Source organism: Argentina silus, assembly GCF_951799395.1.
Source record: "Argentina silus genome assembly, chromosome: 11".
Taxonomy (NCBI): Eukaryota; Metazoa; Chordata; class Actinopteri; order Argentiniformes; family Argentinidae; genus Argentina; species Argentina silus.
The window spans coordinates 10,018,368-10,042,114 of record NC_139665.1 but is presented as its reverse complement, the minus strand read 5'-3'; the positions used below and the strand labels follow the sequence as shown (position 1 = coordinate 10,042,114).

Here is a 23,747-nt window from a genome sequence, read left to right as displayed (position 1 = left end):
AATGAGCTTCCCACTGCTGTCAGGACTGCAGAGTCACTACTTAACTTCCGCTGTAGACTGAAGACCCATCTCTTCAGGCCACATCTTGACTGTCCCTCCTAAATACCTCTTCATCCCCACTACCCACCTGTATAGTTTCTTGACTGTAAATTAAAAATAAAAAAATAAAAGTAATTCTTCCTTCTTCTAGCATTGTGACTGCCAATGGCCCCTGGTCCTAGCATAAATTAGTTTTTCTTATGATATCTGATGTATACACTTACTTGGACAAATGTACTTGTAAATCGCTTTGGATAAAGGCATCTGCTAAATGTCTAAAATGTAAATGTAAAAGTAAAATCTATCCACCCCCCCCCCCACACTTTAACCCTATTGTAATCAGACCCTACCCACTCCTCCTAAATTCAAAACCATAACCATACTGTATATGTACCTAAAACATATTACCCCATAGACATGTAAGCTTCATACTGGTAATCAGTTAAAACGTGATTAATTTGTGTGACAGGCTTGTCAAGTTGTCAGAGGCTAACAGCTAACTGCCGCTGTTGGCAAAGCTCCAAACAGTCGAGAGCCAACTGTAAATGATATCTTCCATCGAGTGTTCACGTACTGTTTAACCGCCTATAGCCTGGGGTGAGCTAGCCTGCTTCCCTTCTGACAGCTAGTAGGAAATGTCTGTCTGCTCTGCTCTGCTTTTTGCTTTGCAACAGTATCTTCACCTGTGGGGAACAGGTCTCTCTCTCTCCCTCTCTCTCCTTCCCTTTCTCTCTCCCTCTCTCTCTCAGCAGCTGCCCCTCCAGCCCAGGCATTAATCAGTAAACGCCCAGATACACAATCTCACTATGCAAACAATTAAAGGCTGCTCCTCTGCTCTCAAAAACCACTCAACTGTGCCGCGGCGTTAGAGATTAACTCACACAAATTACAAATGTGCCCACGGACAGGCCCCTGAATGGCATTCCTGGAAGGTTAGCTCGCTGGACAGAAGGCCATGAAATAGAGTGGTGGCTACTAGTCAGAACCTTTAAGACTAATAGACTACGGAGAAACACAGATGAATATAGGAAGTAAATAACTACTAGCAATAACCAGTAACTTTATTAAAAACATTACCAAATGGAAAAAAAATACCCAACGACACACAGTGCCTAAAGCGAAAACAGGTTTTTAAAATGAGCTAAAATGCAAAAATGTCATCAACAAATCACTCAGTAAGTTGAATTGAGTTCATCTTAATGCAAGGATAATAGTTCATGTAATTTTGGAATTAATATCTTTGTTTTTGTAAGGTCTCTGATTTGCATAGGACACACTGTGAGGATTAGGATGCCATTACCAACTCAGCAAATTTCATAATTTTCTCTTGATCCTGACAATCTCCCCAGTCCCTGCCGGTGACAAACATACCCATAACTTGATGCAGCTACCACTATTCTTCACACGAGAGATGGTGCGGAAACTGCATTGCATGTACTGGATTTGCACCAAACGTAATGCTTTGTAGTAAAACCAAATAGACACATTTCCAGCCACTTTCTTTGCTGTATCACTTGAATTCATTGTTGCAAACACAATTATGGATATGAGATAGATTATTTTCCGTTAAGGGATTCTTTTTGGCCACTTGGTTATTGACCAATTTTGTTCGACTGTGCTTTTTCCTCTCCCCAGGCCTCAGGGTCGCATTCCTGAGCAGTTTTGTTCCTCTCCATTTGCTTAGTTTGTAATGACAACCTAATCCACACAGTGTGTAATTTATTCCTATGCAAATCAGAGACCCTATAAAAACAAAGATATTAATGCCAAAATTACATGAACTATTATCCTGACATTAAGATGGACTCAATTCAACTTATTGAGTGATTTGTTGATGACATTTTTGCATTTTAGCTCATTTTAAGTGTCATAGCAAAGGGTCTGAATACTTATGTACGTACATGAGGTATTTCTGTATTTCAATTTTAATAAATGTACTGACATTTCTAAAAACCTGTTTTCGCTTTGTCATTCTGGGGTATTGTGTGTGATTCATGGCAAATTCTTTTAATTGAATCTGTTTTAAAGAGAGTCTATAACACAACAAAATGTGGAAGAAGTGAAGGGGTCTGAATACTTTCCAAAGGCACTGTACATTTCACTTTATGTCCAGTCATAATGTGTTTATAACAAATGCATTTCCATGGGGTTGGTTGCTTGAATTATCCATTGCAATAATATGACAGAGGTCGCCTTGTCAAAGACAATAGGATAGACAGCCTTCTCACAATAGAAGAGTGTGGTACCACAGTGAATTCCTCTTCAAGGAATGCTAGAAAGAATGTAGGCCTATGCATAGCTCTGAGCACTCCCACGTCCTCTGAAACTCAAGATATTGTAAACAACCCCTGGTCAGGTGATAAGCAACAATACAGCCTTCATACACACAAACTGTCATCGAAGAACAACTCAGGTTCTCCTGGCTGTCAGTGCTGTAACTATAGCTGCAAGGGTATTATGAATCCAAGTTCAGGTGTGTGTGTGTGTGTGTGTGTGTGTGCGCCAGAGGTTGATGTGTTTGTTGTGTGTGTGTGTGTGTGGGGGGGGGGGGTGTCTCCCTACGCAATCCTGTCACCCACATCTGAAAAAGTACGTCTTGAATTGGTGACAAGTGATGTCTTGGAATTTTACTCAGGGTGCCTTTATGCCCCACCTAGAAAAAAGACAAAACCGGAGGAAAACACTGCACAAAACAAGAATGCACAACTGAGGCCATTGAGAGGCTGCTGTGAATAGAGGAAAAAGCTCATCTGTGTCCAGTATAATCCCTGCACAGCTGGATTAGAGTTCTAACAAAACCCCTGTATAGAAGCAGCACAACTCTGGGCCAACCATACGCAGCTGTGGCCAAGTTCTGTTGTGTAAGTGATGTTACGAGCCAACAGTCTACTAATCTACCAACAACCGAGATGGATATTATACAGTAGTGGTCTCTCTATTATGACAAATTGAACTATACTTCTTTTATGACACGATCAAGCATGAATACAGCTTTAATACCATTAATCTTATACTGTAGTGTAGGCAACGTCATTCAACAGAACTTGTGTGGGCTTGTCGAACTTTACAAATGTATCATCAACCGTAAGGCTGGTATCAATCAAAACGCTGTTTTCGAACCTCACATGATAATGCGTTACACCGGAATCCTCCTTACCTCCAGCACAGGCCCCGCCCCCAGGATGATCTGCTCCACCCCGCTGGCGAATCCCTTCTGGCTGAGGGCGGTCAGGTGATGAATCAGGAAGTTGGTGCTCTGGGTCTTCCCCGACCCGCTCTCCCCGGAGATCACGATACACTGGTTCCTGCGCCTCTGCAGCATGGCGTGATACGCCACGTCCGCCACGGCGTAAATATGCGGCTCCATCTCCCCCAGCGCGTGGTTATCGTACATCTTGACGTATTTGGGGTTGTAAATGGGCAGGAACTTGAAAGGGTTAATGACGATGAGGATGCTGCCCACGTAGGTGTAGATCCGCTCCTGACGGAAGCGCGAGCGCAGGTTGTCCAGCAGCGAGCGCTCGTTCAGCTCCGGCAGGCAGCAGAGGTCGGCGTGGTCGCCCTGCGGCTGCGGCTGCGGCAGGAGGCCGCGCTCCACCATGCGCCGGCGCTCCTCCGTCACGCGCAGCCACATCTGCAGGCTGCCGCCGTAGTGGATGGAGCCGTCCAGGTTTTTCTGGCGGAGCAGGAAGCGGTAGTCCTCGCCGCCGGAGACGATGGACCGCTGCTCCAGAGCCACGCGCGGCCACAGCATCATCCGCTGGACCGGGCAGTCGTTGGGGTTCAGGATCCATTCCTCGCCGCCGAACTCCTTGACCTCGGCCAGGACGTAGCAGCGCGTGCGGTCCAGACGGAGGCGCTCGATGACGCGCTCGATAGCCTCGGCGGCCGTGGTGGTCTTGCGGGCGCCGACGGGGCAGTAGATGGTGCCCTCGGCCAGGTCGCCGGGGTAGATGCGCAGGGTGAACTCGGAGTCCTCGAAGCGCTGCCGCCGGCCCAGGGTGCCCACGCCGCCGATCCCGCCATCACGAACGCTCATGGCGTCGCAGGGGCGCCCATTAGCAGCAGCTCTCGCACTCGCACCGCGTCATTCACTGGGATGGAGGGAGGGAGGACCGCCTTCAAGACATCACCTCCTGGAGAGAGAGAGAGAGAGAGAGAGAGAGAGAGAGACAGAGAGAGAGAGAGAGAGACAGAAACAGAAAGAAACAGAAACAGAGAGAGAGAGAGAGGGCAGGAGGGGAGAGAAAAGAGTTCAAATGAGTTGTTCTTGAGATGTGGAATGACTAAGGCCTCGTTATGTCATCCATGAACGAGCCAAATGCGTGCGTGGCTACCCTCCATGTGAATGCACGGACAGGAAGGAGGATGAAAGATAAAGTCATCTGGATTACCACACACGTGGAAGAGACATGCGCGCACGCACACACACACACCCACACACACACACATACACACACACACACACACACACACACACACACACGCACGCACGCACACACGCACACACGCACACATGCACACGCACACACGCGCACAGCAGCCATCCCTATGCCAAGACTAGCAGCTGCCAGCCTCTTCTCTGAACACACAATCACACCATTCACAAGTTCCCCTCTTAATACACAGCAGAGGGCCATCATGGGGTTAGAGTTGGCTGCAGAGAGCAGCATGATGAGCGAGCCAAAAACAAAACCTCTCTGTCCCCGTTAAATGAAGCCGATAGCGCAGGTTCAACCAGGAGGGCTGATCTGAGGTCTGATCTGAGCGTCACTGCTCCTCATCAACGATAATCCGATGGGGCTCAACATGTGAGAGTATTTAAATGACTTCCTACCTGCCTGTCGTGCACCTGCTGTCTTTCAGAAATCTGTCAGAAACTTGCCTTCGACCCACCACCTCCACCTCCACCACCACCACCACCACCACCACCACCACCACCACCACCACCACCACCACCACCACCACCACCACCACCACCAGCACCTTCCTACCACCTCCACCACCACCACCTGAAGGCCTTGTCTACCTCCCCTCGGGGGGCAGGATTGCAGCAAAGCTGTACATATTCCATAAAGTTTTAAATATTTAAACAAAAAGCTCCTCTCTTTGGTTGAATATCCGAATCATATTAATGTGATAGAAACAAAAGAGCTTGAGCATATTCATGTTAACCGATTGTAATGTAGTTACTGGGGCTGAGCAAGGTAGCAATAAAAGCTACCACTCAGACTCTCTGTCTCTCACACACACACACACACACACACACACACACACACACACACACACACACACACACACACACACACACACACACACACACACACACACACACACACACACACACACACACACACACACACACACACACCTACCTGCTGGAGCGAGGCAAAGCTCTCTCAGGTGCTCTGTAGAGAAACAGGTTTCAGTGTGTGGTTGGTGATCCCACTAAGACCCCTGAGCGGGTGAGCTCTTGTCTCGCGTACTCACAGAGCGTGACGACCATTCAGAAATACTGCTGCCTTCCACAGTTTGACGGTACAGGGCTATGAGAAGGCAGGCAGCATGTCAAGTCCAATCGAAGGGTCAGTGAAAAAAAATCTTTTCATTGTGTCAGCTAGAAAAGAGCACACGTGCTGCTCTGTCAGAGTGATAGTCTGTGTTATTTCTGTTGGTAAGGACTACGTTGTTCCTGGCCATAAAAAAAACGACATCAAGAAAAACTGAAAATATGACGGGGAAGCACATTGGCAGCACAGAGTGGAGTGCAGCAGGCTCCAGCTGGGCCATGATGAATGCTGCAGCTTCCTCTCACATATTCACCCCCACCCCACCCCCCCACCCCCCACCCTTTACCTTCATGTTGGAAACACATACACACTCTCGGGAAAAGGCCAGGCAGCCTCCATGTTGTACAGTATGGCTACACACACACACTGCCACCCAACCAGATTGTGTGAGGGTACACACACTCACACACACACACACACACGCACACGCACACTAATACCCCTGTGTGTGTGTGTGTGTGTGTGTGTGTGTGTGTGTGTGTGTGTGTGTGTGAGAGCATTGGACTAGGCTGTCACCGGAGCAGATGGTCAGTCCCCTGCTTAAAGGATAGGAGGGAGATTTAAGGTTCTTCTCCATGGCTGACATGCTGTGGCCCCATGTTCCCCACATCAGGACAATCAACTAATGGACTTCTCCAGGGATTCAGCAGTGCCTGCCTGGGCCCTGGGCAATCACATAATGTCTGGCTAGGGCCTGGCATTTTGATGCTTTTGATGGAGATTAAATATCTCACATCTGAGGGAGATGGTGGGCGGGGGGGGGGGGGGGGGTTGCTCAAGTCTGGGGTAAGTTGCGAGATGGAGGTGGATTTATTTATGTGTTCATTTATCAGTGTTGTACGACATGCCTTACAGTATGTAATGTAGCCTATGTTGAGTACAACAGTTAAAAAGGCACATCCACCTCCATTGATATGACTGCAAAAAGTGAATAACGTCTTAAGAAACGTGTGTCACAACTGGCATACGACCACAATTGCAATTTAACAACTGCAATTGTACACAAACTGTAGCCTATGCAGTCGACCAAAAAAGTCAATTTCCTTAGTGGACTGAAACAGACACATGTTCCTTGTGTAACTTCCAGCAGGCCAATGAGGCGACAGTAGTTGTATGAATGTCCTATTCCTTCAAAAGAACAAAGCATACACTCAGAAACCCAGAACAACCATCAACCAACACTAACACAAAGTGTCAATATGCCCAGGACATACTCTACCATTGTTCTTGCACATTCTGAAACTATGATCCGTTCAGACTGGCAAACAAGCTCAGCAATCTTGCTGTAGTTGCTGTGTGAGGTGTCCTTGCAGAAAGAGAGAGAGAGAAGAGAGAGAAGAAGGAATGTTTGAGGCATGATGTCATACTGCCTAAGGACAGTATGCATTTGCTCTGACTAGAAGAAAAGGTCCCGTGGTAGAGATAAACCCTATGTGTGTGTGTGTGTGTGTGTGTGTGTGTGTGTGTGTGTGTGTGTGTGTGTGTGTGTGTGTGTGTGCGTGTGTGTGTGTGCGTGTGTGTGTGTGCGTGTGTGTGTGTGTGTGTGTGTGTGTGTGTTCGTTCCTGGGGGAAGTGATTGTTCAAATGGTTAAGGTTATATTAAAGGTGCGGTAACCTGATCCTAGCTTGTGGTTAGGGGTAATGTTTAAAGGACCTTCCTATCGGAGCCAACTGGGAGTAGGTGGATGCCCCTAACCACTCAATCCAGGATCTGATTGGTCATCCACCTGACGGTTAAAGGTTGGGATTTGGAATTGGGTAATCAGATCCCCGATCTGTGGTTAGGGGTAACTTCTACCCCGACTAAAAGAATGACTAACACACTAACAATGGCTGGATTTAGAGAAAGGTCCCCATTGAGATTAATTCAAAAAGACACAGGCTAGGATAAAGGACGTGTTGGTTGAATGGGTGTCGTTGTTAAGAGAAGAAGTGAAGGATCGAGTTTGGTCAGTTTTCCAAGGTTAGTTTGATGTCATCTATTGAGAAGCTGTGTGTCATCAACCACAAGCAGGGCATTGACAGCAAAAAATGTCAAAAGTGGTATTCTTAAGGGGTGTGTGTGTGTGTGTGTGTGTGTGTGTGTGTGTGTGTGTGTGTGTGTGTGTGTGTGTGTGTGTGTGTGTGTGTGTGTGTGGGTGTGTGTGGGTGTGTGGGTGTGTGTGTGTGTCTGCACATGTGTTGGGGTATGTGTGTTCCAGGCGATACACCAGGCACTTACACAGGTATACTATGGAAGTGTATTAGTGCTTAATGGGCCAGACTCTCCCATTATAAGATCCATACTGTACAGAAGCTCATTTCTTTTACAAGCCCGCCACAGCCTTGCAGAAACCCTAACACCTACAGAGGAAATTGCACTTTGGACATAAAATGCATTACCAGGCTACAGTACATTGAGCCATAAAGGAAGCAGAGAGCCCCTGAAAAAAAACAGGTATGAAACCATAACAACGTAGGCTACTACAGTACCACCTCAATTGTCTGATCACTAAGAGCCTTGTTTAATCATGCAGCAGATGTCCTACATCGAATGTCACAGCTTCACTGAGAACAAACCTGGCGTTCCCCTCCTTAAGTCCATTAGTATTCCTCCCTAGCATGACACTGTACTGTCGCACATGATAAATCATGTGTCATGATTTGACATGAATTAGAGGGCTAGATATTCTCTGGATAGTGATTGCACTCTATGGTTGGCATGTGGATTCTGGATATAACACCATCCCACTGGGAGCGTGTGAAAAACAAACGACTTATTAATTAATTTCCATAATTAATCGAGGCCATCTCTACTACAGCGGGCAGCCAGACCAGACCAGAGCCAGAGGGAGATGGAGAAGTAGTGGGATGGAAAGGGAGAGAGAGGGAGACAGGGTGGGAGAGAGAGGGAGACAGGGTGGGAGACAGAGGGAGACAGCAAGGGAGAGAGGGAGGAGTCAGGGAGGAAGAGAGAGAGAGAGATGGGGTAGGGAGAGGTGTACAATAAGCAGAGCAGACTGATTGAGACAGCTTTTCATCAACGGGTGTGTCTGGTGTGTCTGGTGTGTCTGGTGTGTCTGTATGGGGAAAGTGTAAGAGGCGATTGGGGTCCTGTAAGGAAGTGAGATCACGTTTGGAGGAGATAATCATCCCTCTGGCAGCTGAGGGTCAGATGGTTATGAGCTATGAGGGGGCAAACATGTAGGGTCAGGTAAAAACCTGCACCAAGGAGGGAGAGAGACACACACACACAGACACACAGACACTCAGACACTCAGACACAGACACACAGACACACAGACTAATTATGGGTTAGGCCCCACAGTACACAGACATAAAAAAGTGTCAAACAGTACAGTACAGTATGAAATACGGTTGTGCCGACCTTGTAATACTGGTATCTGTACTGGCATCCGTTAATTATTACATATAATCGAGCGACTGTCACTATTCCTCATGATAAATTGTTCCGAAATAATCATGGCAGCAGGCACATCACACACATACATTCATTTAAACTGTATTAGTACTCGAACTCTACTAGTATCTATTCACAGATAGAATGGAATCCCCATAGATTACGGATAATATCTAAAAAAATCTCGCCACAGACCTAGTATTCAAGACCCTACGACCCCAGAGCCTAGATGTGACTTTGTAGCTCACTGGCAGCTATGACCTTGTCACGTACTGTATGGAGCTACCATTCACCATCCAGTGAGGGATTCTGGGGAACTGCTACACAGTTACACGATGGCACTGGCAACAGAGGGTCAGGTAGCCAACTGTGGCATCTAGGTCAAGGACAGAGGAGATAGCTGTTGTATTTTAGCTACTGCATCTTCACTCAAGCCATGCAGGAGGGACCATTTCATATGCCAGGCACATTTCACAGTCATTTGTCATGGATGTATAACATAGCCTTGGAATGAGTGAAGACATTTACATTTTACATTTATATTTATGAGATATCTAGTTGGAACGGAGAGCTGATAAAACATTTATCAAGGGTTGGTCAATTGATATGACATTTACTGTCATCAAATGGTAAACCAGTTGTTTTACTGCACAGTCATCATGAAAGTTTTGTTACTTTCTATTGCATGGCCTAGTTAGACCCCAAATTTGGGTAAAGGGATGGAAAATATGCAGCTGCTGACACTGCAAAACCAACATTTCTGTTACAAAGCAGCCCTGAGCTGTAGAACACTTATTGAATTACAAATTGCAAATCAGCCATGTATCCTAATGGCTGTACAAAAAAAGTATCGCGATATTATTTTTCACAATACATCGACTAGCCAGCCCTACCATCGCAATCTGTATTATATTTTTTAATTTTATATTATTATTATTATTATTATTTTATTTTTTTAATATATATACATTTTTGGGGCGATTGTCCCCAGAGTTATATCAATAATATATTGTATATATCAGACTACCAAGGTGGTACGCACTACACTGCAGATGGCATTTTCAGTTACATTTTCAGTAAATATATCATGTAGAGTACTTCAATGTATTGCCCTAAATGTAAGTAGATGGCATTAAGCAAACAGAACCCTCTGAAATCAAACAAAGCTGTAAAACCTAGTCTAGATTCTCTGCTAACTCTACGCTCAGTCAGGGAGGATTGTAGCCAACAACAGAGTAGCGCTGTCAGGTCCTTGAGAGAGGGACTGGAGCGGAGAGCGGCCAGCCATCCGGAGTATGTGGAGTATGCCTCTGGAGTAGAGAGTCATGCTTCAGCTGGAGAACACAACTCAATGAGGGAGTGCAGTGGTGCACTCACACTAGAAATTCTAAACTGGGAAGCAGCACTGGGTCGGGTCCTAAGCAACAGATTGAGTCACAAGGGACATGTGTGTGTGTGTGTGTGTGTGTGTGTGTGTGTGTGTGTGTGTGTAAGCCTAGCTTACTTCAACAGTAATCAATTTAGCGTCACACACAGCACATACACCATCAGTGCTAACTGTATCCTAGTGTTGTGATGAGGAGAGAGACAAGAGATGGGGGGGGGGGGGGGGGGGTATTCTAGGGCCTGCCCACAGTCAGTCAGTGGCCTGTCAAACTGCACCACAGCCCTAGAGGGGGAGGATGACATCATTCAACGGCTCTCCTCTCCTCTCCTCTCCTCTGCTCTGCTCTGCTCCCCATCCGTCCATAAAGACATGAGGCTAGTCTAACCAGCACGTCCAACTCAGGCAGCCAGTCTATATCAAACTCTTTCCCCCAGTACATTTGAGTAGCTCCAACCCTAACCCTAGCACCAACCCTAACCCTAGCACCAACCCTAACCCTAGCACCAACCCTAACCTTAACTCTCTTTGAGGGGCTACTCACTCCAAAAACCACATTAGTGCAACTGTAAACATGCTAAAAGTCATTAAGGCTACAGTTTTAGCTATATTTGCTGCTAAAAGAGTTTGTTCTCAGTCCTTGACCTTGTTTATGAGATGATTAAGTCATGATTACTGTCATATCTATTCTACAATGTTTAGGTTGAGAGGTTTATCTTGTGGCTAGAATGATACATTTGTATTCCTTCTAGGGCACTACAGTACCATACTCAGTCAACCTTGGTAACCTGAATAGTGGACCAAATAGTAAAAAACACTACAACTAAGACTACAACAAACTGATTATTACCTTTCAATGGAGCTAGGGTTTGTTTGGACTAAGTCCAACGTTGTAGCTGTCCGTCAGGTTCACATGTATGCAAAAAAATCATCACATGTTCAAGGTACAGAGGTTTAAAAGCAGCCAAGTTTTACACTCCACCATAGAATTCAACAGTTGTCACATGATTTCCTCTCATAGCCAGTACAGTCTTGCATGGTCATCCCACCCACCACCCTCAGCCTCCACCCGCTCTGTATGTAGCCTACCTATGGGGGGTTTGATAAGTCATGGGCTCCCTGCCACATTGTATATTTGAATGTTGTGGTTGTTAAACTCCAAGCAGGGAGCTATACAGAGCGGAGCCATCCAATTACACCAAGCTGAAATGTATTACCATTTTCATGCAATAAATGGTTAAACTGACTTGAGTGTCCTGACTGAAATAGCACAAAACCAGCAAGACATGTTAGCTCTAGAACCATATCAATCCACCAGTTCAAAGATCAAATAGACCAATGGCTGGGATTACGCTCTCCCAATTAATTTGTCGTGGATGCAAAGCGTGAGGAGGATGTAAGCCATCTGCGTAGCATAACAACATGTGGCAAGAAAGAACAGAGCACAACCCTGGCCGGCAGTCAGGACTGCCTGTGTTCAGGCATCAACAGCAACAAACTTCAAACACACACACACTTGTAAAAGAAACAAGCCCTCGGTCAAACGTCAGACGAGAATTCTGTGAGAAGAAAGAGCCAGGAAAAACAAAAACAAACATTAGTTCAAACGGTCATCATTCAGTCTGTTTGGTTCACTGAGGGCTTTCAGCCTTGTACACATGCAGGACTTGCATTTATACTATCGCTATTAGGCCTGGGCTATTTGTGTTGAGGCCAGCGCAGGAGTTAGCTGGAGACACCTGAGTCAGTAGGCCAAGGTCACGGCGAAGAGAGGAAACTTCACTCCCCCACACCTTCTAAGCCAACAGAAGCATGGCCACTGTTGCCAAGTCACTTAAAGAGCAAACAGTGACTACTGAGCCTGGATAGAGCCTCTTTAACTTGGCCAAGAGGTAACATTTTTGGTGAAGGAAAAAAATGATGAAAATAGGGCCTGTCTGTGACACTCCTGTTACAACATAGTAACATACAACATAGAGTTACTACTTAATACGCCTAGATCAGATAAGATCGCTAACACTTACAATGCATACTAATATATGCAGTTAATATATGCAGTACTAGAACTGTGGAGGCTGTCCTGATAGGATCCCTCAGATGGCACAGCAAGACAACACCGAAACAAACCACAATGGATGGAGCTAGCTGGCCAAAGCGCCTGCAAAAGAGACAGAGCGTCCATTAAGGCTCTTGACAGTGTACACACACGCAGAGCTTTTTGGCGGACGCGGCTGATTAGGACAGCCAAACTGATTTTAGTGAGAGAGATCTGTTTTACCCTCAACGCTCGTTCACGGCGCGAGTAATTAGGATACGGTGTAAATCACAATGACCTTACTTGGTAACTCAATCACGATGATTAACAGGCCAGTGCCCTTGCCCAAATGAGAGGTTCATTAAAAATCGGAAAAGTACAAACGCTTGTTAAAATACTGCAATAGTGTGTTGACAGAAAAGGTGATTGTATTGCTGTACGCCTAGTCTAGTCAATTAGTTTACTCACATACTGTACATACAGGGCTTCAAATGCTAGCATGCAGCGACCACAACTGTATACCTTCGGCATTGGCACTCGTTCAAGCTAGTAACTACTCACTGTAATTATAAACGACCAACGGCTCTTAGCCCTGTCTACACCTTGGACGGGGATAACCATGGCGGGGTATTCTGAACAAAACGCCGCCACTACGCTAACTCCCCTTCACATTCCTGCTATAATAGGAACATGCCTGCCGTACATTAAACACTGACAGGTGGCACAACTGTGGATACACACACTGGCACAAAAATATGGGACCAAGTCTGTGAGTAGGCCGGGAGCTAGTTTGGAGGGCCAGGGTGACAGTGCCATGTGTCATGGCTAAATTAGGAGCACGGTTTCACCATACTGTAGCTATTATTGTTATACCTCAAAGAAGTAGGGTAGACAAGAGAGAGAGAGAAGACTAGGGAGGGGAGAGGTGGAAACTAGCACAGTGTACTGTAACGGTACAAGGACATGAAAGCTTGCTCTCTATCAGTATTCTCAATCCAACCACAGTAACGACACACTTTTACCAAAGGTAACTTTGAACAAAGTGCTTGGGAAGTTTGACAGTCCAAACTTGCACCCGAGAGGAAATGACTGTTATCATAAAGGTAAAGCTTGAATGAAATAGAAGCACATTCTGAGCTATTCCACCACACAGCCTAACTGGCTAGCCCTTTTACAGCCTTGTAAACCTTGCAACTAGAGAAGGGAGACATCTGGGCCTGTGACTAGCCAGGACAAACTGAGAGTCTGCTGGATTTGAGTGTATACTGTCTGTGAAAGCCTCATTACAAAGACTACAAGAGACCCCAAGGGCTGGGCGTCTCAAATGACATCAAAGATGGATGCCGCAATAGCATTCTCTAGTGACTTGTGGAAATCTGATTTGAACAGCATGACTTTTCAATCTCTTACAAGACAAGCCTTGATTATTGGGGCCTTGTGACCAAAACTACACAGTCAGTTCCAACAATCCAACAGTCTTTGTCATGACAGTTCCTAAAAAGAACTGCTTTTAAGAACGTTGCCGCGGCCAAGGAGGGTTCAGAAAAGAGTGCCGGACGAGACATGGAGCGTAAACAGAACCACGCCTCCATGGTCTCCATGGCGAGGCCCACTTCCTGTGTCCACTCCCAGGACAATGACCTCGGCAGGGGCGGAACAGGAAGTGTGACTCGGGTGCTTCTCCACAACAACAGCAGGGTGACATTGTTAGCCAGCTAGGTTTTCATTTTCTACACAACTCAATCTAACTATGGAACCCATTAATGTCTGATGTGTAGCAATAAGGTTAGAGAATTTGAGGAACTATTCAAAATGTCTCAATAGGTTCACTGTTTACCTTTTATCATTTATCAACCAATTTCAATCAAAATACAAAATGTGAATAAAGGGCTTCTAGAGTCTAAACTACAGGTCAAACAACACATTCCATCATGAGAGCCATTTTCACAGAAGACAGCCAAGTCTGAGCAGACAGCCAGGGCTTTACGTGGACACCTCCACGGAAACGCTGTGTAGACACCGGACAGACAGCCAGACAGACAGGCTGCCAAAGGGTCCGTGGGTCAGTTGGCATATGAGCTCTCCTGAACAACTCTCGCCATTCCCACGCTCTTGCAGAGAGGAAGACCGGCGGGCCTCCAGACACCTGTCAACAACCTGGGGGAGAAATACACATACCAGAGCTCTCCCACTACAAACCACTGTAGCTGTCTCTGTCTCCACTGGCTGCCTCTCCCACTCTGTCTCTCAATGTCTGCCTCTCTCCCTCTCTCTCCCTCTCTCTCCCTCCCTCTCCCTCCCTCTCCCTCCCTCTCTCTCTCTCTCTCTCTCCCTCTCTCTCTCTCCCTCTCTGTCTGTCTATTGGTCTCCTATAGTCAATTGGTCTAAGTGATATGGTGATGATGTCATGTCAGTGTGAACCATGTCAGTGTGATCCAGACCCAGCCAGTGTGTGTGTGTGTGTGTGTGTGTGTGTGTGTGTGTGTGTGTGTGTGTGTGTGTGTGTGAGAGAGAGAGAGAGAGAGAGAGAGAGACAGAAGTTCAATGTTAAATTTAGTAGAGGATGTTGTCATAAAACTAAATTTATCATGAGGTAATCCCCATACTGTCAGAGTTATAAGTATACCTGCAAGAAGACCTGGCATGAAAACATCATGTGTTACAAGTTGAATCATATTGCAGTTTGAGTGCACAACATTGTGTAGTTCTCATTGGGCTACTTCATACGTTTCCAAGACAAATTACAGTCATGTCAATGGTGGGCATTATCTGCTCTAATAACAGCAATGAAATGGTTTTCTTCATTGCGAACTAGCCTAGACCCTTATGAAATATAGAGACATTGGGAACTTTTTGGCAGGGTATCAATGTTTTTCACATGCGTGTAATTGAGCACATTTCTCAGTAAAGCCGCCCATACATTTGCTCTGGAAAACAAGTTCAATGTGTGCAGCAGCAGATAGGCCACAATGGTAGAAAGAACACCCTTGAGCTCATCTGTGGGTGGTAACTCTCTGCCAATCTGCCAAGTCTAATCACTACAAAGGTTTCTCCTAAAGCACAAATCTACCTACACCATGTGCCACTATCTTGGTTTAAAATATTCCTAACCCAGACCAGGGAGAGAAAGAGAGAGAGAGAGAGAGAGAGAGAGAGACAGCACAAAGCAGAGTGAGAGAAGAGGAGATGATGGGGAGGGACACAGAGAGGTATCAGTGACCTGAATTATGTACACCCAATTTCCCCTTCAGAATGGCAGACATTAGACCAAACGGACCCACTCAGCAGACCTTGGCCTGGGGGCGAGAGGGCTCCGAGGAGGAGTAGGGAACCAGCCAGGAGGCTTCTTCCAGACGCACCAGCTGGCACAGAAACACTAGCATGCGCACACACCCCATCCCACCCCACACACCCACCCACACACACACCATGCCAGGAATCAGGAATCATCTCTTGTTTCATAGCTGACTGCTAATGTGTGGTAATGATTACTACCTACTGCTGCTCACGGAATGTGAGAGACATACAGTAACCTTCTTTAAACCCTCCAGAGTGAAATGATTTGTCTAGTGATGTGAACTAATAGACCACACACGGATGCACACACACGCACACGCACGCACACACACACACACACACACACACACACACACACACACACACACACACACACACACACACACACACACACACACACACACACACACACACACACACACACACACACACACACACACACACACACACACACACACACACACACTTATTATAAATATTGTAGGGTTAACACAGCCAAAGGAAACACAATACTGTTTATACCTGAGGGAATGAGTGAAGTTCTGACTCATCATGGTCCATTAACAATATTAAGGTTGATCAGATTATCTGCTGGATGAGTCTTTTGTGAAGCACTGCATGATGACATAGAGCAGTTGCCATTTGAAATGATGTCTGTCTCCTTGAGGGCATACAAATTTCAGAGTAATGAAAAAGGTTGTAACCTACAGTAGATGAAAGATAGGCATAGGCCCTAACTGTTAAACTGTTTCCATGTTTCATGGTAGCTGGGCACATTTTTTTTTAAAATATTATACTTATAAAAATGTTTTCATGTCCTCCAATTAGGGGAGGGTTGGGGCAGGGGAAAGGGGGACTAGAAATTATGCAAGCAATGCTATCAGATAGAACTTTAAATTCTATTTGCCAATTTCAAAGCTGATCTATCCTGCTAAAGTATCCAGTTCAACTCAATCAACCACAGTCAACATCACTGATTCTACTCAGAATTCCCATGACCCTGGGCCAAAGTTTGGACTGGTCTCCCACTACACATCTCTCTGTGTCACAGTACAATGCAGCTCCAGACACCAGTTCAATCCTCCCAGGGTTGTTAGTCTGCTTCAAAGCCTGTCCACTAATGCATTTCTGCTGTAATCAATTGGAAATCTGATTTGGATTGCTTGAAGGAAATCCACTAGGCCTGACTAGCTTTGACAAGCGGTATTCTAGCGGTGGAATAATGCCAGTATGAGACTAACTAGAGGATCCACTTAAATGAAAGTGTTTGATGTATTTCTTGTTTGATCTGAGAATATGATAACAAGACTTGTTATCATGTAAAAAAACATCCAATTGAAATCAAGTATCAGTGGTTTGTAAACCCTTGACAAAGACTATGGCCATTGTGTTTCCACCTGTTGGCAAGTTTGCATCATGGCATCAGATGTGCAAATAGCATTCCCTATCTCCGATTCCCGATCCGGCATTCCCGATCCGATCATGGATAGGATCATGGAGAAAATCGCCCAACGCTACTGTATATGCACTGTCAACTAAGGTGGCATCAATGTATCATCCAGAATATTCATACAATGGAGGGACTTATCACATTCAACCCCACAGCTGAATGTTAAGCACATCTGCTTAATGCATTAGAAGACAACATGACCTCTAATTACATGGCAGTGTTCAGAGGGCTCCTTCTCTCTCAGGGGCCAACCACTTTCTGTCTGTATCTGTCTGTCTGTCAGTCAGTCAGTCAGTCAGTCAGTCAGTCAGTCGGTCTGTCACCCAGTTTCACATTGATTGATTCAACAGACAGACACACTCTCTAATTAGCCATGAACTCCTTCTAGGCCAGGAGAAAAAGTCTCTGGAGGGACTTATGGTCCAGAACAAGGCAGCTCAGGTCATTTATTCTCCCAACAATGCCTTGTTCCCCTCAGCTAAGAAGGTCACCGCAGTCCAGAACTCTCCCTCATGATCCTTTATTTAGCCTCGAATGGCCCACATCTCCAATCCCCCCTCAAAATTAGGACTCCAGAAGGACTGGGACAGAACGTTAGCGTTAGCCACCCTGCTTTCATAATACGCCTGCCTGGACTGAAGCCCACCTCAAACCGTGTGACATGACAGAGGGAAACATTAGTTAGGCTAGCCAGTAACCGAATCCACTCAGTAGGCTCACTGAGAGTGGACAATGGAATGAGAGGTCAAACAGACCATGGGTTACTAAAAGCGTCTCCTGTCCAACTGCACCACAGTAATTGTCAAATCAGACAAAACAAGGCAATGGTTAGACACCCGAGCAAGTCAACAAAGTACCACAGACCACAGAACTGGTGTAGCTAGCAACGCTGTAATCACCCTAGTAACAACATTGTATGTATCAGCATGTATATTGATGTTAATAGAGTATTTACAATGGAACATACACAGAATTAGGGGCAATGTCACGTAATGTTGTCGAACATACCAGGCTGATATGTGTGTGTGAGTCATAGTCCCTCAAAGAGGAGTTTGAAGGAAACTGACAGTTTGTCAGAGCAGTCAGACATGGCAGGGTAGACAAGCAGTCTGAGGTGAACACTGATGAGAGGCTAATGATAGAGCTAAAGGTTTTAACAGACTGTGTGCCTGATTAAGAGTAGGCCTATTGCACCATGAAGAAGAGAGTCACTTTGTTCATTAGGGCACCTACTTAACGACATCGCTCACAACATAGGCCTAATGCTTTCTAAATGTAATGGTGGAATGGGGGGGTGGATGGTAAAGTGAGGGATGTTATCAATAGAAAACCTCTATTAGTAACTATCATTAAAAGCATACAGGCCTGTGCCAAATAGCACATTAGCAAGAACCTCAAAACAGCAACAAATGAACTACAGCTTAGCCAGTGTAGTAGGATTCAGCTCTGACTTCAGAGATTTCACTATGTTGTCAAAGTCATTGAGTTACCGTGAGCTATCCACTGCTCTCTGTCAGGGCAGAAACATATTAACCACAGTTTACCTCACTGCATAGAAATATCTTCTGTTTCCTGTCAGATTACCGAACGCTATTTCAACTTTTCCTCCCCTCTTTCCTCATCCACTGACACTTAATAGCATTCATCTGAAGAAATCCTAAACCAAGTCTAGAGACATGCAGAGATGTGTTATAATGTTTCTGTACAAGAACTGATTCCATTTGGATGTAATAACAATACCTTTTTTAATGGTAGCTACTGTATGTTGATGAGAAGGGTATACTTTGTAGAAACATCACATAACAATCACCTTATTTAACTTCTGGAAGGTTATGATGAGAGTCAGGACAGTTAGCAGCCACCAGAGTGTACCCATTATTGACGATCAATGTTCGCTTTTCTGGGTACATTGGCGGGTAGGTACTAAGCTGACACTGTGGAAGTCATGGGCCCAGGGCATATAGATCCAGGACACGCACACGCACATGCACACGCACTAACACACACTAACACACACACACACACACACACACACACACACACATACACACACACACTAGACTACGTCTAGTTAGAGCGATAGCATGGCTCAACCATTGCACTCCACAGCCAATGGCCTGCATTGTCCAAGCACACAGGAGCACATGCCTAGGGATTAGTCGTTGGCCCTCTGTGATGTATGCCATATGGCTACAGGGGGGCTACTGCAGCCACCGTTGCAGCTGTGTGTACACACACACACACGCACGCACGTACGCACACACACGTACCAGGTTTCCTCAGTTCAGCTACAGCCAGAAACAAGGACAGAGAATGGTCTTGTTTCCAATGGGTCTCTTTTAGCCAAGACCCAAGATGTACAGCTCACAGAGGTCATGGGTATCTAAAGGATTAATTCTACAAACAAATCAAAGGTGCCTACAGTATATTTGAGAGGGTTCTCTCTTCTGCCAATCCACAAGCTTTGGTGAGTGAGTTTCACACATCTGTGCGAGCCATCAAACAAAAGCGTTTGCCAACTGCAGCTGGCTGTGGAAATATCAGACAGAAGACTTACACTCAAACAAAACAACTCTATGTGAGTATCAGTTAGGCTGCATGTGTCATCAAACCCAAAAGAGATCTTTGTGTCAAAAATCATTGGCGGTTGACTAGTCTTGCATAGCCATACTTCCAAATCACATTGTTCTCAGGCTTCCTTTGGTGGTTTGGAGAATTTTAGATTAGCCGATCTGGCTTAGATGGACTCTGGACGGAGCGCTGTGAGAACGAGCTCGCAATTTCATTGGTTGAACCCTCATCCACTTGTCTGTAGATGATTGCTGGTTGTTATGTGCATCGTCTTTTCCGACCGGGTAACACTATATTGCAGAGAGTTGTTGCCTCAACATTGAAGACAAAGGAAGGAAAAATGTAATTCTGTTTTGCCAGAAGTGTACTCTATACACAAAATCGAGTTGATGAAGGCATTAGGTATTTGATTGGTTTGACATGTGGCGAGGTGTCAGTCATTTCAAAACTGGTTTCTACCCCTTTGTAGCTACTTTCTGCAAGGGATTTTACCAGGCTTTCCGAACTAGGAAAGCCTTGTCTCAACAAGGTTAGTGGTTGACAAGTCTTTGGTATGTGTGGTAGTCCCCATTTGACCACATAGATGACTACTCATGTGTCATGGGGCCAGCAGGGATACTGATAACGTTGCTACTTACTTGTCAGAATTGCTTTACTTTTAGAAAAAAAGGAAACGGGTAGGTTACAAAATGGTTACATTTCGGGTAGGTTACCTTTATAAAGGGTTCATGAAAGGTTCATGAAGTTGGTGTGCACATAATAAGCATTTGCATTACTAATAATGCCTAATATTGACAAACCCTTTATGAACACAACCTAAATGCAAATTCTTACTCCTCTGTCTATATGTAGCATGGTTACAGAACCCACTCCCTCCCCATCAGACTCAGCTGTTTATCTCTCTCACAAGTTACACTGAACTACACTCGGAAACACACTAGGTAGTACTCAGTGTTCTACTCATTCAGATTGGTATGAAGGGTACTACTTCATGTAGCCTAGGCCTACTACAGTACTAGCACACCCAGAGTACCAGAGCCTAACTCTTCAGCCCGCCCGCCTCTCAGGCACCAAAACAGCAGGTCATAACACTGAATGCCATTAGGCTAACATCCAGTTTCTAAAAATAATATCTCATTTCATCTAATCATTAAGTTGACAAAAAAATGTTTTCCAAATCTAATCTTGTGCTTAAATTACGGAAAACCTCCATTCTAACTGCAAAGAATGATTAAGTGGTACTATACTGTAGGTGGAATTAACAGAAGGGCTATTTTCCAGGAGCTACTTTCTCGACATACCCTCCTATTTGTGTTTCCTGTGATTGTTCGAGCATAAACTAAATCACCATGTGGGTTTCTCAACAGAGAGGATTTAAACACCAGGCTTTGGCCTAGTTCTCTTTCCAAATGAGACCCTGTTAAAAAACTGCAGAGCAAACTAGGAACTTTTCAAAGGGTTGACGTGGGAAAAGACATTGAGCCTTAACCATTGATGTTTTCCTTCTATCAAAAAGTATTGAACCCTCTACTTTGGGATTTGGGCTTACAAACATGCATAGTTTCACTGAATTAACTTATGACCACAGTGAATACAAGATACTGTTTTCATCAGGGAACAAAACAACAGCTCTCCTTTGAAAAATAATGTGAGTACAGTACACTGTTTCGTCGATTTTCAGCAATGCTATCAGTGGTCAGATTTGTCTCAATCCATCAATGTTCTCAAATGGCAACCATACCCCAAAAATAGCTGGTTGACACCTTATCCCTCTTTGTAAATCATCAAATAATCACCACATCTTCACACTATTCATCCTTTGATAAGGTTACAAAAAACAACACAAGCCCTGTGTTCCTATCCATCTCACCCTTGCAACTGTGAGCAGCATGGAGTTAATGAGGGGAAATGCAGAGCGCGGAGGGAACCAAGCCTTTGAGGCCTCAGCCTCCCCATGTAATGACCAACAAGAGAAAGGAGAGCTTTGTTCACAGCAACACAAGCAGGTTCCTCTTTAATGACTTCATATGCATGCCAATCGCTTACACCATACAATCCCATCATGGGGCCATAACAAGGCTTTTACTGGAGGGGCCTGACCATGTGACTCAGCATCACGTGACCTGAACACTCACGCACGCACACGCATGCGCATGCACGCACACACACTAGCACACACATACACCATGTGACGCAAGCACGCACGCGCACACACACACACACACACACACACACACACACACACACACACACACACACAACATACTATTGAGCCTAGAGGTAGCCCTGCTGGAAGCACTGGGGTCATTCTCATTTGAGGTCACGTAGGGTTTTAGAATGTGCAGAATCCTCACAGGGGCATTGTGTATGAGGAGAGTACTATTCACAGAGGAGTGGTTTGTTGCCTTGATGCCCACAAAACAATGTGGACACGCACAGTAAACATAATGGCAAACCCTCTGTATTTCATGACGATCACGATGCACGTTGGGAGTTCCCGTCATCTAAACAAGATCTTCCATGGGCCGAAATCTAAATGTTACACGGCATATCGTAAGCTTGTTTCTTTTTAATCAACCCAGTTAGAATTAGCTTTGCCTATTGAGGTTCAGTCACTCAATAACATGCAGCTAACTATCAATTCTCATTGATTTCACTGATGCTGCCTGTCATGGTGGGGTTCTAAAGGCAACCATGGTGGCACACCCTTCCTCCAGTAACTTTTTATAGCATACAGTATTCCTCTGTCAAAGAGTATGACAAACTCTGACAGGGTTAATTTTAGCTCAGATTAATATTTCATGATTGAGCATTTTTATAAACTGCAGAGTGATGCTGTTCCCTTCAGAAGCTGAGTCTCGACCCTACACATCAGCTACAGTATGCACATCTCTCTGGCTCCTAAAAGCATAGCGATGGTATACTGCATTTACAATCTTTCCCACTCCTAGCCTCTCTGTCTGGGCACTCTCTTACACTCAATCAAATCATTAATTGATTAGCTCCATAGTCCAGCAGAACCATTTTCATTGTACCATGTGCTTGAACAACATAATTGTATCCATTTGTGAAAAAGGGTGGCGTTTAATTATTTTGTTAATCATGCCGTACTCCCAACAGTCAGACTTCATGAGCTCATTATTCTTTTCAACGAAACACGCCAGTTTAAAGGGTAAAGAAAACAAGAGTATTGCCTACCCTTCCTACTCCTCCACAACAGTGTCACTCAGAAACAGGAGAGAGAGGGGCTGAGGCTGGGCTGAGAGGTGTCAGATGACGGTAGGGACCAGTTGGTAGACTCTAATGGGAGGCCCTGGCAGTGGCACGTCTCTCTCTGGTGCTGCCAACAGCTGTGTCTCCTCAGACCCCTCACATTCCAACAGCCCAGTCCAGAACCAAACTGGTCACCTGTGCAGATGATGGGCGGGACCGGGACAATCTTTCTCTGAACATCCCCAGCTATGGCTACGATACCCATTTTAGACTTGCATGTGGTTAAGGGGTTAGAGAACTAATACTGTACTTTTAGGTTTTAGCTGAATTAAAAATGTCTTGCTGCTCATCAATGGCTCATTGTTTAAATGCCAGAGAAACGTATTAATAAATGGCTCCATAAACACGTTTAAACTACGACCATTCAAGTTAGACAGCATACAGCCTCCCGTATATACACATTTCACATTAATTACAATCTCCAAAAGACCCCTTAAAAACCTCTACAGCTACCTTCTGTACAGAATATGGGATAATATTACAGTTACAGCATATACAGTTAAACAATACAGTATACAATATTACAGTTAATACTACTACTACTATCACTGTGTGCACAGTGCGAGTCCAAGGCAGGCCCCGCCATGATTCAGCAGCTTCTTCACCCCATTAGACCTCCTCTACAATTCCACTGCTTTGCTTTGCAGTCTGTTGGCTATCCCACTGCATTATAAGCACTTCTGACTGACCTCTACTAAATAATACATGCAGACATTTTCCCCGCCCAA

The 23,747-nt window shown here is 45.2% G+C and overlaps 1 protein-coding gene across 9 annotated transcripts in view; it reads right to left on the bottom strand.

Moving 5' to 3' along the window:
* Positions 1-23,747, bottom strand: part of myo9aa (myosin IXAa) — a 95,743-nt gene that overhangs the window by 71,035 nt on the left and 961 nt on the right. For all 9 annotated transcript variants that reach the window (XM_083680625.1, XM_083680627.1, XM_083680626.1 and 6 more), the window contains exon 2: positions 3,197-4,175. In XM_083680625.1, the coding sequence (XP_083536751.1) occupies positions 3,197-4,078 (882 nt within the window). In that variant the 5' untranslated portion in view covers positions 4,079-4,175. The remainder of the gene's footprint in view (positions 1-3,196; positions 4,176-23,747) is intronic.